At 30.6% G+C, this 16,688-nt stretch overlaps 1 protein-coding gene across 2 annotated transcripts; it reads left to right on the top strand.

Moving 5' to 3' along the window:
• The first annotated feature begins 257 nt into the window (after positions 1–257).
• On the top strand, positions 258–9,570 carry LOC111275294 (serine/threonine-protein kinase D6PKL1-like). 2 transcript variants are annotated; one of them, XM_089755029.1, is made up of 4 exons: positions 262–525; positions 1,062–1,111; positions 1,413–2,513; positions 8,502–9,570. In XM_089755029.1, the coding sequence occupies exons 3-4, from the start codon at positions 1,519–1,521 to the stop codon at positions 9,373–9,375; spliced, it is 1,869 nt and encodes a 622-aa protein (XP_089611155.1). In that variant the 5' UTR covers positions 262–525; positions 1,062–1,111; positions 1,413–1,518; the 3' UTR covers positions 9,376–9,570. The 2 variants fall into 2 exon arrangements, with proteins under 2 accessions (XP_022716273.2, XP_089611155.1); XM_022860538.2 differs by lacking the exon at positions 1,062–1,111 and having other exon boundaries at positions 258–525.
• The last annotated feature ends 7,118 nt before the right edge of the window (positions 9,571–16,688 follow it).

Here is a 16,688-nt window from a genome sequence, read left to right as displayed (position 1 = left end):
TAATAATTTTTTTAACGTAATAATTAAAAGATAATTGACAAAAAGATCTCATTATCCTATTAATTATAAAATTTGAAATAAAATATCTATTTTTTAAACTAATAACCCTGAGTTGAATTATATTTAAAATTTAAAAACCTATGTAAAATTTACTTATAAATTTTTGTTTAACCCTTTTATATATTCCCGTTATATATCTTTTTGTAAATCCCCACTTTTTTAATTAATAGACTTGATAGTTGGTAATTTATTAGTTAGAAATGGATTTTGGATTTTGGTTTTCAATATTTTATTCCTCTTTCTCTCTGTATTTCTCAGGCTTCTTTTTTTTTTTTTTTTTTTTTTCTTCTCTCAGAGGCCGAAGATCAAATTATAGCCAGCTGGGTCGTCTGGTCGGTGAGGCAGTTGCTGTAGGAGGCTGGCTGAGCTCTCTTTCTACTGCTACCCTTCTTTCTCCTTTAAGCAAATTCCTCGGCCTCCTTTCCCTTCACAATTCCTTCATCTTCTCATACTTCGATTTCTCTGGTACTCTCTCTCCTCTCTTTTAGCTTTGATGGCTTTGTTGCTTCTCTTTCCCTAATACTATTATGTTCTCTCTCTCTGGCTTTTCAGATTTTAGCTATTGGGTTTCTCTTCTTGCTTTGGATCTGTCTTGGTTCTACTTTGTTTTTGTGATGGAGATCTGGTTTAACTTGAAATTTTCACTATTCATCATCTTCCACGCGCCGCCTTTTCATCATTTCATCCCACCCCATTTCTCACTCAGCTCACTCTTTCTTTTAAGGAGAACCCCCCGAAAAACACCTTTTAGAGATCCTTTAATTCAGTTCTTTATACCGACTTTTTTTGTCCGTTTTTTTTTTCTTTTCATTTTCCAATCGTTTTGGTTTTATATGGTCTTTTTTTTTTTTTATCATTTTTTATGAATAAAGGTTGCATATTGAGTGGCATTAACTATCTCATCTCAATCTTTTACTTGATGCTCATTCTTTTGTACTAAGTATCATCCAATCGAGCTTTGCATTGCTTTCTAATTGATTCTTTTTATTTATTGGGCATAGGGCTTAACCCCTATTTGCTCATTGTGATTTCTCCATTTGACGCAAAAAATGTAAGTGTTGTACTGCCTATTTTTCTCTCTTTGTTTGAGCTGCTTACTTATATCCTGCGCATGTAATGGGCGCTGCTGCCTTTTGATTTGACACTACACCTACTGTTTGGCTTATGTGAATTGATACCTGCTAGTGATATTGCTCCAGCTTGGCTTAGATCATTTCTGTTGTGTCTTTCATGACTAGTATTTATACTTAAAAAATGCTTCTACTATTATTCTCCCATTGCAGATCAGCTAGTTATACTTTCACTGTTGATGGGTATTCTTTTGATGTTTTTTTTTTTTTTGGCTTTAATAGATTAACTGTTGCGCTTGGTGGAGTTAGAGGGGAAGCTATGTTGAACTTAAAATGGAGAGATGGTGCTTTTTGTAGTAATTGCTGAACAATGGATATGTGAGATTCAATGCATATTCGAAATTCTTCCTCTACTCTAATGGCCTCAAAATCTGGTGCCAAAATTTCTCCTAAACAGCAATGGAAGACAGGTATTGTCCAAAAAGCAGAAGCTGATGAGCCAAAGCCTTTGCTCTCAAAGGTTTCCAAGACAAACAAATCTGAGCTGGTTACTCCTGAATGCTTACTCAAATTGGTAGAAACTGTGCCTAAGCAAGTTGTGGCGGAGGTTTCTAAAAGTAAAAGGTTACCAATTTTAGATCAAAATGGTTCTGTTGAATCTTTAACTAATAAGTTTGAATCAAGCTCATTTTCAGCATGTGTTGAGCAAGCATCAACTGAAGTAGATTCCTCCATTAATGAGACTAGAGATTCACCTGTAGTTTCTGTTGATCAAGAAAAGAAAACATCAGAATATGGAAGTGTTAAAAACAGCTCAGTATCTGCCAAAGTTAGTGATGGGACCAGTAGTCTTGCAAAGACTAGTGGAAGTGCCAAGATTAGTGACCGTCTTGATTATGTTGAGAGTGGCAAGAGCAGCATGTGCAGAGGCAGCACAAGCAGTGATGTGAGTGATGAAAGCACATGCAGCAGCTTTAATAGCAGTATCAGTAAGCCTCACAAAGTGAATGACTTGAGATGGGAAGCTATCCAGGCTGTCAGGGCTAGAGATGCGATTCTAGGTTTAAGCCACTTTAGACTGCTAAAGAGGTTGGGTTGTGGGGACATTGGGAGTGTCTATCTGTCAGAGTTGAGTGGAACTAAGTGTTATTTTGCAATGAAGGTTATGGACAAAGCGTCTTTAGCAAGTCGTAAAAAGCTGCTTCGAGCTCAAACAGAAAGAGAGATCCTGCAATCTCTTGACCATCCATTCCTTCCTACGCTTTACACACACTTTGAGACGGAGAAGTTCTCCTGTTTGGTAATGGAGTTCTGCCCTGGAGGAGATTTGCACACCCTTAGGCAGAGGCAGCCAGGGAAACATTTTCCAGAGCAGGCAGTAAAGTATGATAAGTAAACTGTGAAATGCATTCCTTTTCTTGTTCTCTTCCTTTGCAATTACCTATAATGAGCTTGCTTTCAATCCTAAGTTTGAACTGCTTTAGGGTGCTTGTCTTTTATAATTCTTAAGTCTTCTAGGTAATGCTTGGTATCATTTTTAAGATCACCATGGTAATGTACACTGAGGTGATCTTATTACCAAGATGATCTTATCACTCTTGATTTGAAATCATTTTGTTTGGTTAATAATCATTAATTCAACATGTGGAAAAACTAAGAAATAAATCAGTGTGGAAACTGAATGTATATTGAAAAACTGCTCATTAAGAATTATATAAGAACCTTAGGTTTATAAACAACTAACTAGGGGTTAAACTAGGAAACTAAATCTTCCTAAAAAACTAATCCTATAATTGAGAGATTGTCTATCATAATTTTTTGTCCTTAATTATAGGGATACAAATACTTAATTCTAGAGATACAAATATAAATATACAGATTACAAAATTGCAACCAGCTATAAATAAGTGTTTTCCCACACTCCCCCTCAAGCTGGTGAATAGGTGTTTCCATTCCCAGCTTGAAAATAATTTCTTGAAATGTTGCACTGTTGAGACCTTTAGTCAACACATCTGCAAGTTGACCTTTGGTTGATACATAAGGTGTACAAATCAACCCACTGTCTAGTTTCTCCTTTATGAAATGCCGGTCTACTTCAATGTGTTTTGTTTTGTCATGTTGCACAGGATTATGTGCAATGCTTATTGCAGACTTATTATCATAGTAGAGTCTCATTGGTCCATCCCACTTGATCTTCAAGTCTTCTAGGATAATCTTTAACCATAGTAGTTCACAAATTCCTTGAACCATTGCTCTGAACTCTGCTTTAGCACTTGATCTTGCCATTACATTATGTTTTTTACTCCTCCAAGTCACTAGATTACCACATAAGAAAGTGCAGTAGCCTGAGGTGGATCTTCTATCAGTTACTGAACTTGCTTAATCAGCATCTATATATGCTTCTAGAACTAGTCTCGAATTTCTTTTGAATAAGATACCTCTCCCAAGATTAGCCTTCAAATAATGCAATATACGGTAGATAGCCTGTAGGTGCACTTCTTTAGAACTGTGCATAAATTGACTTACCATACTCACAGCATATGCTATATCAGGTCTAGTATGTGAGAGATAAATGAGTCTTCCCGTTAATCTTTGGTACATCTCTCTATTTACAGCAACATCTTCATTAGCTTCTCCAATTTTATGATTAGGATCTATAGGGGTATTTACAGGTTTACATGTGAGCTTTTCAGTTTCCTTCAGAAGATCCATCACATATTTCTGTTGTGAGATGAAGATACCATGTCGAGAGTGAGCTATTTCAATTCTTAGGAAGTACTTCAATCTCCCTAGCTCTTTTATCTCAAATTCTCTAGCCAAACACTGTTTTAGAGATTTTTTTCTCTTCTTCATTATCTCCAGTTGCAATTATATCATCAACATATACTAATAGAACTGTGACTCTTCCTGAATCAGAGTGCTTGATAAACAATGTGTGATCTCCTTGACTTTGTTTATATCTCATTGCTAGCATCACTTTAGTAAATCTTTCGAACCAAACCCTAGGAGATTGTTTAAGGCCATATAAAGCTTTTTTCAGCCTGCATACTTTGTTTGCTTCTAGATGACCTCCAAATCCTGGTGGAACCTTCATATATATTTCTTCTTCCAAATCACCATGTAGAATAGTATTCTTTACATCAAATTGTTAAAGCTGCCAATTGCAATTTGCAGCCAATGATAACAAAATCCTAACTGTATTCATCTTGGCAACTGGAGCAAAGGTTTTCTAATAATCCATTCCATAGGTTTGAGTGTCGCCCTTAGCCGCTAACCTGGCTTTATACCTTTCAACAGTACCATCTGCCTTGTATTTTACAGTGAAAACCCATTTACACCCCACTGGATTTTTTTCTTTAGGCAATTCTACCAGTTCCCATGTCTAATTTTTCTCTAAGGCCTTCATTTCTATTTTCATGGCTTGCCTCCATTTCTCACTAGATAATGCCTCGGATAATGTAGTTAGAACAGAAATAGTGTTTAGGTTCACAAGAAAATTTTTGTGGGATGGTGAGAATTTTTCAAATGACACAAAATTAGAGATTGGGTATAGTGGATGCTTAGTACATTTTTTGGTTCCTTTCCTAATGGCAATAGACAGATCATAATCACTAGTTATAGTTTTAGGAGATTCATGCTCATTTTGAGAAACAGAGTAAAAAATTGTAGTTACCTCATTTCTAGAGTTAGGATCAGGTTCTTGGACTGGCACTGGTTCAGGATCTGGAACTTTCCTTCTTGAGTGCACCTGTAATTCCTTTATAGAATCAAGAACAATATTATCCTTTGTCACATCTTCTGTATTTGGAATGGGTTCAGACTCAAATTCAGTGTTTGACTTGGGTTCAGCAGAAACAGGTTTCGACTCAGAATAATTAATGGGTGTAAATGTTAAAGAAGGGGACAAATCAAGCAAAAAGAAGTCTTTATCCTTATTTTCCACGAATGATGTCTCTCTCTGAAGATAAGGTTGAATAAAAAATGGTTTACTTTCTTTAAAAGTGACATCTGCAGACACATAGAATTTTTTGATAGGAGAATGATAGTAATTATATCCTTTTTGAGTTGAGGAATACCCCACAAAAATACACTTAATCGCTCTTGGATCCAACTTTTTCCTGTTATGACTGTGAACATAAACAAATGATGTACAACCAAATATTTTAGGTGTGAGATTGTTTGTGGTATTGAGGTTGGGATAAAATTATGAGAGTAGTTTCATAAGAGTTTTAAATCCCAAAACCTTTGAAGGTAACCTATTTATAATGTGCGTGGCAATAAGAACAGCTTTCCCCCAGTAAGATTTAGGTACATTTGCTTGAAAAAGAAAGGGTCGGGTTGTGTCTAGTAAATGGCTGTTTTTTCTCTCTGTCACTCCATTCTGCTATGGAGTATTAACACAAGATAACTCATGGATAATCTTCTCTTTTTGGAAATAGGTGGATAGACTCTGGTTGAAGTAGTCTCTTGCATTATCATACCTAAATCTCTTGATTCTCATTCCAAATTGATTTTGGATCATGTTTTGAAAGCTTAAAAATATACTATTCACATCTGATTTGGATTTAAATAAAAAAACCCAAGAGGCCCTGGTATAATCATCTATGAATGAAACAAATCATCTTGCACTAGAAATATTAAAAATTATAGAGGGATCCCAAATGTCACTATGAATCAAGTAAAATGGAGTAGAACTTCTTTTGTTACTAATTGGAAAAGACACACGTCTATGCTTTGCAAGTTCGCAAACATCACAATGAAAATCTTCGACATTTAATCCTTTGAACAAAGAAGGAAATATGTTTCTCAAAGTTTCAAAAGAAGGATGTCTAAGACGAAAATGATAAAGTCAGATTTTGTCTTTATTGAAAGATTTTTCAGAAAGAAATGACAAAGGTAAACTATTCTTGATATTACTTGTGTTATTTGATGTCTCAAGATAGTATAGTCCATCCTTCTCCTTGGCAAGTCCAATCATCTTCCTCGAACTCTGGTCCTGAAATTCACAATAAGAGGGATAAAAAGTCACTTTGCAATTCATATCTCTAGTAAGTTTTTGTATAAATATCAGATTAGTAGACAATCTAGGAACATGAAGAATATTTTTGAGAACAAACGAAGGATTAACTTGAACATCTCCTAATCCTGTCACTGTAGTAACTGAACCATCTGCAACAATAATTTTTTTATTACTAAGACACAGGGTATATGTACTAAATTTCTGCAAGGAATGTGTCATATGATCTGTGGCTCTTGAGTTAATGACCCAAGAACTCGTAATAGGTTTAACCGAGATATTTAATCAATGAGAACCAAAAGCTTTATCTGAACTAGAGACCTTATCCAAAGAACATACCACAATAGGCTTTTCAAGGATTTTCAATAAGTTTCTTAGCTTTTCAATCTCTTCCTTGTTGAACTCTCATTGTTTCTGTGATATCTGTAATATTCCAGTGATTTTTTCAGTTGACATTTCCTCAAATTGGGTGGTAGTGATATCTTTCTTTGAAAGGGTTTGGCAATAAAGCATTCGGCAATGAAGGCCTAAAATAGAAGTCAGCAATGAAGGCTAAAAAATTTTGCTTTCCAAGAAAAGCCTAAAGCTCTGATACCATGTGAAAAAACTAAGAAATAAATCAATGTGAAAACTGAATGTATATTGAAAAACTACTTATTAAGAATTATACAAGAACTTTAGGTTTATATACAACTAATTAGGGGTTAAACTAGGAAACTAAATCTTCCTAAAAACCTAATCCTATAATTGAGAGATTGTCTATTTTAATTTTTTGTCCTTAATTCTAAGGATACAAATACTTAATTCTAAAGATATAAATATAAATATATAGATTACAATATTACAATCAGCTGTAAATAAGTGTTTTCTTACAATACAAATAAAAGATCATTGTGTTTGATATTGCTAAAAATCAAATATTATTTTATTTAAAAGTACAAAAATAACCATCCTTATTATAATAATTACACAAGTTAATGATTTAAATGTTATTTAAAGGTAATAATTCATAAAACATAGTATATTTTTTTAATAATCAATATAATTAAATTATTAAGAATGTTTATTTATTAAATATAAATTATGTAAAAAAAATTTTGAATTAGAAAATAAAATTAATCTATTAAAATCATAATAAAAAAACAAAGACATTATATTATATACAAAATATTAGAAAAAGTAAAAAAAAAAAACAAATTATTTTTGAACTTGTTATAATGAATATTAGTTTGAAAATATAAAAACTTATAATATAAAATAATTACAATTTTAAGAGGAATCAAATTTTTAATTGATTTATTAAATGTGTAATATTGACTATTACTATTTTTATGTATCACTTCATCTTAGTGATAGAAGTTTCCCATTCTTTTGGATGGTAATTAAATCACCTTTCAAGATAGTGATCTGATCACTTTCGGTGATTCAAGATCACTATCACGTACGATCACCAGGTGTTTATTAAACACGGCAATCTAATCACCATGTGTAAATCACTATGGTTTTTGGAGTGATCACCCCATACAAAACGCTACCTTAGAGTCTACCTAGATAAAATTGAGAAAATGCTGTGGAATGTGATGTTTTGGAGACATATGCCTATCTTCGTCCAGGTTTCTTTCTGCATATTCAAGATTCTTTCTGCATATTCAAGACCTTTCTTTTTGTTATGGGGTATTACCATCTACTATGGTGCAAAAGGGAGCTAATTGTTTGAAAGGTATTATGGCGCAATATTTTGTTTGAAAGTTTTGGGCCATGCAAGACTGAGTTCCAGAAATGGGAAATTGCAGACTTAATGTGAACGAGAGGGGTAAGGTTTGTATGTATGAAATAATTGCAATATGTTAAGTTGACATCTTCTTGAAGTGATATTCTTGATGCTTTAAAATAAAGATAAAACCCATACCTTTAAGTGCCTGAATTCTATTTCTTTTAACATAGATTAGTGTAAATTAATCATATGAGAACATTGAATCATGTTTACTTAAGACAGGGCTCTTGCATGCTGTGGCCCTTGTCTTATACACTTACCGGAGCATTTTCTTTTTATTCGATCCTCTGCCTTAAGTTACGATAATGGACAACATGACCAACCTGCCTATGTCTAGGCTTCACAACATGATAGAAGTCAAAGCATCATCTTAATGCCATATGGCGTGGCAAGTCACTTTGATTTACTATTCATCTCTGAAACAGTTGTGTAGTTAAGAAGTCCTTAACTTCTACTATGGTTTTATCTAACTCCAATTAAGTAACCATTTTATGACATCTATAGTAATTATGATTGTGCATATTTCTATGACCTCTCTAGCAATTATGATTTTTATTCTAATTTTTATTCTAATTTGCAGATTTTATGTAGCAGAGGTCTTGCTAGCATTGGAGTATCTTCACATGCTTGGGGTCATCTATCGTGACCTTAAGCCAGAAAATGTTCTTGTTAGGGAAGATGGTCATATAATGCTCTCTGACTTTGATCTTTCCCTTCGTTGTGCTGTCAGCCCAACTCTTGTGAAGACTATCTCTCTTGAATCAGAGCCATTAAGGAAGACTGTTTTCTGTGTCCAGCCTGCTTGTATTGAACCTTCCTTCATTCAACCATCTTGCATTGGTCCAACAACTTGCTTTTCTCCCCGTCTCTTTTCTAGCAAGTCCAAAAAAGACCACAAGCAAAAAAATGAAATTGGAAACCAAGTTAGCCCATTACCTGAGCTAATAGCAGAGCCAACTGATGCCCGATCAATGTCATTTGTTGGGACCCATGAGTACTTGGCACCGGAGATCATTAAGGGTGAGGGTCATGGAAGTGCTGTCGATTGGTGGACTTTTGGAATCTTCCTTTATGAACTCTTGTTTGGTAAAACTCCTTTTAAGGGATCTGGGAACCGGGCAACGTTGTTCAATGTTGTAGGACAGCCTCTTCGATTTCCAGAATCACCTGTTGTAAGTTTTGCAGCAAGGGATCTCATAAGGGGCCTGCTTGTAAAGGAACCACAACATAGATTGGCTTATAAACGAGGAGCGACTGAGATTAAGCAACATCCATTCTTTGAAGGTGTGAATTGGGCATTGATTCGTTGTGCTACCCCTCCTGAGATTCCAAAGCCGGTTGAGCTTGAACGAATACCAGTTCCACCGGCATCAACAAGTGAAAAGGCTGCTGCCAATGGAAGTGCTAATGATCCGAAAGGTTCAGTCAATTATCTGGAGTTTGATTTCTTTTAGCAATGGTTGCTATTAATTACGATATGCAATTTGTTTGTTTTTAGGGGGAAGAATTATTCTGAACATCTCAGGGGTTGGTGGTGATGAGGATAGAGTTTTCATGTTGATGGATAAGAGTAGAAAATGAATGTGCTGCTATTTAACAATTTTAAATATATGTATTTTCTGATTATTTCATGGACTCCCTTTGCTTAACTGGTCAGATTCAGTTTGATTTTTCTATATTACACAAATAATCACTTAACTATAATGATCGTTAAAATGATCATCAAAATATTTAATGTTTTATTTTAATCACTAACGGTTGAAAAAATATTTTATTTTGTCAGTAAGATGTTAATCTCTAGTAGAATTTTAACTACACACGTCACATATGATGTCGATTATCACATGATATGTCCATGTTATTAAAAATACAACATAATTAAAGTTGACATGTCATTAACAATAAAAATTAAAACAAAATATAAAATAAATTATTTTTATTTTTATTCTTTCCATAATAAAATTTTTATTTCCTTTCTTTTTCATTCATTGTCCTTACTTTTTTAATCATCTATTTCCTTTTACTTTTAATAGGTAAACTAAAGATTTAGGCAAATAAAGGCATCATCAATAGCTAAAATTCGCATACCAACTGAAAATCGATCGGTCATTATCTTCACCATTGGAACTATCCATTCTCTTATTCTTCATCATTGATAAAATAAATAATTAAAACAATCCATAGGAAAACAAAGCAAAAACCTAGATAGCCATGTAGTAAAAAATTTCAATCTTTCCAAGTTTTATCCATTGTTTTTTAAATCTTAAAACCAAACCTAAATAACCAAAACCTTATAAAAACCCAAGTAACAAAAACCTTAAAACAACCACCGTTATCCCCACCCAAACCACCTTTTATCATCATAAAAAAAAAATCTTATATTTTACCTTAAAAAACCATAATTAGAACAAAAAAAAGTAAAAAAAAATCAGCTTCATACTCCAAAAGAGGAAGCAAATCAAAGTACAAAAAAACCAAAAGAGAAAGAGAGGGTTTTAGATTTGGCTTGTTTTAGAGAATTTTAGGATTTGAAAATTAGGAGAAAAGAAGGTCAAAGGTTAAAGTGAAACAAATTAAGAGGTTGTTTAGTTTAGAGTGACGAAGGTGTACATTTTAGGCTTGAAATCGCAAGACTAAATCCTAAATAAAGGCTTTTCAAGGAATTAAAAAAAAAAAACTAATTAAAGGAGTGAAAAAAAAAGGAAAAAAATAATCAAAAAAGGTCTTTTGGAGCATTTCTAGTGTTGACAAACGATGGTCGACAAAATGAATGTAGATAAAAAACTGGGTTTCTTAAATTTTTCTCAAATTATGGCTGTATTTTAGAGAGAAAATAAAGAAAAGGAAGAAAAATGGGGAAAAAAGAAGAGAAAAAGCAAAAAGTGCAAAAAAATTTTAAAAGATGACTTTTATACACAATCAGCTAATGTAGTATTTAATAGCTGATGTAACATGTCGAGTTAGCATTCTGTTAAAAATTAATGATTGAGTGACAAAAAAAACACTTATTCAAACGTTAGTAACTATATTGAAAATTTTAATAGTTTAGTGATCATTTTAAAAAGACTCATATAGTTAAGTGATTATTTATGTAATTTATCTTATATAAAATTATAAATTTTTAAAATTCGATTATAATTTGAACCAAACTTTCATATGATCTAAACCGAATCAAATTGAATTTCGTTAATTTGGTTTAATAATTTTTTAAATTTAATTTTTTTTATATATATTATTTTTATATAATTTTTAATATATTTAAGTAGATTTAGGTATAAAATGATTATTTTTATTTTATAAAAATTTAAAATATATATAAAAGTTAATAAAAATATACAATTTGATTTTGTTCGAATTTTTTTATATTTTTACTTCTCAATTTGAAATTTGATTTAAATTTAATATATATATTGAATATTCAAATTTAATTTGAATTAAATAAAAAAATCAATATGAATAAAATATTACAATTTTAAATTAATTTTTAATTTTTTGATTTTTTTCTTAATCTTAACCTCATCTCAACACTTGCTACGTACTTCAATAAGGGATTTCTTCTGCCTTTAGACCTAAAGCAATGGATATGATTTAAAACATGGGTATGGCAAATATAAAGTTGCGCAAATAACTGTAGTATGATTTAAAGAGAAAAAAAGATATCCGCCAATGCCAAGCAGCAGCACTTTATTATGAGTATTTTTAAAATATAAAGTATAATTCCATGGATTGGCTAAAATAGTATTTAGTAGCAGTTTAATTAATTAATCATATATAATATTATATTACAATATACATAAAAATATGATAAAATTTGCTTACGTAGATGCTTAGGTGGATAACATATATTATTGATACATCTAAATAACTTTATTCAATTAACTATTCAAAATTTTAAAATTTTAACATTTCAAAATTTACATTTATCTGAAAGACATATAATTTTTATCCTAATTTAAATATGAAAAACATATCTTATACCTCACTTTATCCATGAATATGAAATACAAAATTCAAATAATTTTTAAAAATTAAATCCCTAAATATAAGGAATCATAAAAAAATTATAGGTTAAAATGTATCATAGGTCCATGTACTTTTCGATTTTTAGTAATTTAGTCTCTATAGTATTATTTAAGGGGATTTAATCCTTATAACATTATTTTTAAGAAATTTAGTCCCTATAATGTTATTCTTTAAGGAGTTTAGTGCCTATGCATTATTAACGATTGAACTGAAATCTTTCAAAAATAATACTATAAGGACTAAATTCTTTTAAATAATATTAGAGGGACTAAATTTTTAAAAATTGAAGAATACAAGAACCTATGGCACATTTTGACCAAAATTATATACTATCTAAATCAATGTCATAATGTCTAAATCCATGGACATATCACTAGACATTGATTTAGGTAGTCACTACCAATCTTTTTTGTTTATGTGCGATTGACCACCTAACTGAATCCATCTGTTTTAAAGAAAAATCCTAAGTTCGACTCAAGTACTTTTAAAAAGGTAGATTCAATGTCTATGAAACCAGAACTAGGTCAAGGAGTATGATTACGTATGAGGAAGATTATAGCACGCTCACAACGCCCATTAAAAGATGGTACTAGCTTGATTTCGTGTTATCCATTAAGCCTTAAAAATCTTATCAAGTAATTAATTATTGAAAATTATTCTAAATTGACTTCAATACTTTTGAAAAAAAATTAAAAAAATTTTTTCACCCCAAGAGTATACAAGAAAACTACTTTTATCTTGTAGGCGCTTCGTTAATCAGATTATTTAACATTAAAAAAAATTCCAAGAAAAAACAAAAAAAAATTAATACCTCAACTTTTTCTTGATATTTTTTTCTTATTTTATTTATTAAAAAAATGATTAATGCCTTTATTCAATGAAAATTGATACTTTTAATTTTTTCTTAAAAATATTTTTTTAAATTTTTATTTTTAAAAAAAATTGATACTTTCAATTTTCCCTCAAAGAAAATTGAAATTTTCAATTTTTTCCAAAAAAATATTTTTTTGAAATTTTTATTTTCAAGAAAAATTGATACTTTCAATTTTTCCTTAAAAACGTTTTTTGTGAAATATATTTTAAAAAAATGTATTTTCTAAGAAAAATTGATTATTTCAACTTTTTCTTAAAACCTCTTTTTTACTATTGAAGTTTTTTTAAGGAAAATTGATACTTCAGCTTTTTCTCAAAATTTTTTTTAAAATTTTTATTTTTAATAAAAATTGATTCTTTAACTTTTTTTGAAAATTTGAAATTATTTTTATTTTTATTATTATTTTTTAGAACAAATATTTACTAAAAAAATAATTAAGTAAATAAACAAAATAACATAAGAAAATACCAAACAAGTCCTAGCTCGGTTTGGCTAAAAAAGGCTTGGCTACAAGAGTGAATTAGGCTCAATGGCTCTTTCTCTGGTAATCCAAAATGCTTAAAAAGATTGATGCATTTTTTTTAGATTTTGATGCATCATTGACACTGTTGATGCCATAAGTTGCCGCCACCACCCTTTTTTTTGTTTTATGCTTTTTCCTTTTCTTCATCCTCAAAATTCTAGTCAAAAGTACTGCACTTAAAACTTTATTATTTGATCGTCGTCGTTCTGCCAATGTGAGTCACAACAGAATCTTGTACCTAAAACCTTACTCTTTGATTACCACCATTCTATGGACGTAAGTCACAACAGAATACTACACCTGAAACCTTGAAACCCTATTGTTTGATCACCATCGCTCTGTCAACATAACTCATAACCACCATTGCCTTTTTTGCTGCTTCTTATGACTGATTTTAGGTTGATGGTGGGTTGTCTATTGAGTTTTGGGTATTCCGAGTTTTGGGTATTTCGTGGGTGATTGATTTTTGATAGTGAGTGTTTGGGCTATTGGTCACGCCAATTTCAATGATGGTAGGATTAGGTCGTTTGGTGGAAAAAAGAATAAAAATGAGGTGAAGCTGCCAGTAGTTGTTGGGTTTTGCTCTATATTTTTCACTCTGTATGTTTTTCACTTTATCTTTTTTCACTTTTAAACTAAAGTTTAAATAACATGATGAAGATAGGATTTTAATTCAAAAAAAAAATTTAGCATCTTGTCCCCTATAATCGAAATTTTGAGTTTTAAAAAAAAAACATTGAAGTTTTAAACATTTAATCTGATACTGCAAATTTCAAACATAGACCCTTATCACCTGATTTATAGTTTTTTCATTCTTTTTATTTATTTTCCTATAAAATTCTAATTGAAGTAAAATAATTACAAATGGCTTGGTCTGATCCAAAATATAATATAGCCTTAAAACTTAAATACTAAATCCAAATCCAAATCCAAATAGGTTAGGTCCAAAGCTTAAGTTAAATCAACTCGAGATTCGAGGATAACACAAGACAAAATAAGGTGTCTACAGTTGCTCCTCTTTGCATAGTTTTTATGAAACAAGAATTACGCAAAGATGTAGACAACCAAAATGTTTGAGTCTGATTTCACAACAATTAAAAAATTTCAAAACTTTAAAGATTCACGATTTGAAGCATTAAAAAATTTAATAATAAAAAATTCACAATACAAGTTGAAACTCAAAGATTCACAATTTGAGTTAAAAAAATCACAATTTTGAAATTCAAAGGTTTGCAATTCAAAGATTTGTAAGGTTTAAAGATTTGTAAGAATTTTATATTCGCAAGAATTAAAGATTCACAATAATTGAAGATTCGTAAAAATTGGAGTTTTGCAAGATTTTCAGATTCGCAAGAATTTTTGGTTTACAAAAATTTCATGTTCGCAAAAATTGGAGATTTGTAAGGATTTCAGATTCATAAAAATTAAAAGATTCAAAAGATTTGGATTCACAAGAATTGAAGATTTGCAAAAGTTGGAGATTCGCAAGAATTTTAGATTCGTAAAATTAGAGATTCACAAGATTTTTTGGTTCACAAGAATTGAAAAATTTACAAAATTCAAAGATTTGCATTCGAAGAGATTCACAACCAAATTTTTAAAGATTTTCATTCAAAAAATTTAAGTGTTTCACATTCAATATTTAAAAGGTTCTTATTCAAAAATTTTAAGGTTTCATCTAAAATTTCAAAGATTTTGATTTAAAAACTTTAGGGATTCACATCAAAAAAATTTTAAGATTTTCATTTAAAACTCAAAAATTCTCATTTGAAACATAAAGATTGTCATTTGAAAATTCTTAGAGATTATGCCCGAAAGTCTTTCAAATCATCCTCAATATTAAAAATGCTTATTCAAAAGGTTTCTTAACTTTAAAATTTGAAATGTTTTACTCATCAAAAATCTCATCATGAAAAATTTTCCTTATATGAGGTTTCAAAAATTTGAACTTCCTCTACGAAAGTCAAAATTTTATGTGATAATGGTACAAATGTTTTTTTAAAGATGCAAATGCAACAACCCAAATTCTCACAATAATGCAGATGCTATACTCTAGACCATGATTCAAATGTTTACTACATGTTGCAAATGCATAACCAAACCATGATGCAAATGCAATTATCAAAATAAAGATTCAAATATTCATCGAATTATGTACATTTGATACAAATGTCACTAAAATTGATACTATGAGATTCTAATTGATTATGGCCATAAGGTTCTTAATGCTCCATTATGTCATATTTCTTTTTTGACTTCCTAACACTAACAATTTCAAAATCAATTCTCCAATTTCGTCAACTGATCCATGTTATTTCTAGCATTTGATCACAACTCATAGATTATATTGGCTGATCCTTTATCATATTCACCATTCGGGAACTATATGTGCCTTTTCAAATCATATTTTTAGGCTCATTTCATATTTTTTTCATTCTTCTTTTAACCTCTATTATTATGGATTTCTTTTCAAAGGAATGCATAAATCCCTTATAGACATTGTCATTCATTCATTATCATTTCAATTATGACAAATATAATGCAATCATATATTTCCTTGATTTATTTTGGGATGAAAAAATGAGAAAGTGGAAGGTGAATTGAAAGAAAAGGTAATCAATACAAGAACGAGTTTGGTACAAAAACAAATAGATCAAGGAACAAATTCAAAGTATGTCACTAGGATAAATGTTTGAATGGCATAACAATATCCAAATAATGAATAGTCAGACAATTTTTAATATTAATCTAGGATTCTTTTTCAAAAACTCATTCCATTTACTTTTAAAATCATTTTGAGCTCATCAAATTTTGTTTTAGTTTTAAGGGATTTTCATATGTCATTGGTCTTCCATCTATTTGACTACTTATCTAATTTTTAGCTTAGATATTTTTCTACCCAAATCACTCTTTCAGATTTTCAATTTGAGTATTCATTTTCTCTTTTTTTTTTTTTTCACATTTCTCATTTTCCATTCTTTCATTTTTTTTTCACTTCATCCATTATTAGTATGCCCCACACATCAATATCTAAAACATAAGATTAGATCATGATTTCATTGCTTCATTACTAGCATGCTTTAACTCAATATATAATCATTCAACTCAAGCATTCACATTTAATCAAAATAAACTTTTAAGGATTGTAATTGAGGCTATGACAAGGGGTCATAGAAAAAATGAATAAAATAGGCTTAACATATATGTTTAAAAGGTTCAAACCAAAAGATTACTTTTCATCATGTAATGCAACTTAGCACTTTGCCCCATTCCACATCATTGTCAAACTTTTCTTTTTTCATCTTATTCTTCACAAAAAAATCCTCATTATTTTACCCCAAATCATT

The sequence above is a fragment of the Durio zibethinus genome, chromosome 26, assembly GCF_047325235.1.
Source record: "Durio zibethinus cultivar Kanyao isolate XHJ-2024 chromosome 26, ASM4732523v1, whole genome shotgun sequence".
In the NCBI taxonomy this organism is placed as follows: Eukaryota; Viridiplantae; Streptophyta; class Magnoliopsida; order Malvales; family Malvaceae; genus Durio; species Durio zibethinus.
This window is presented reverse-complemented; position numbering and strand designations above follow the sequence as displayed.

What these genes read in the sequence shown, in the direction of transcription:
- LOC111275294 (XM_022860538.2), top strand. Translation starts at nt 1,519, where the DNA reads ATGCATATTCGAAATTCTTCCTCTACTCTAATGGCCTCAAAATCTGGT. An exon ending in TTTCCAGAGCAGGCAGTAAA is followed by an intron (nt 2,514 to 8,501) that starts GTATGATAAGTA and finishes TCTAATTTGCAG; the next exon opens with ATTTTATGTAGCAGAGGTCT.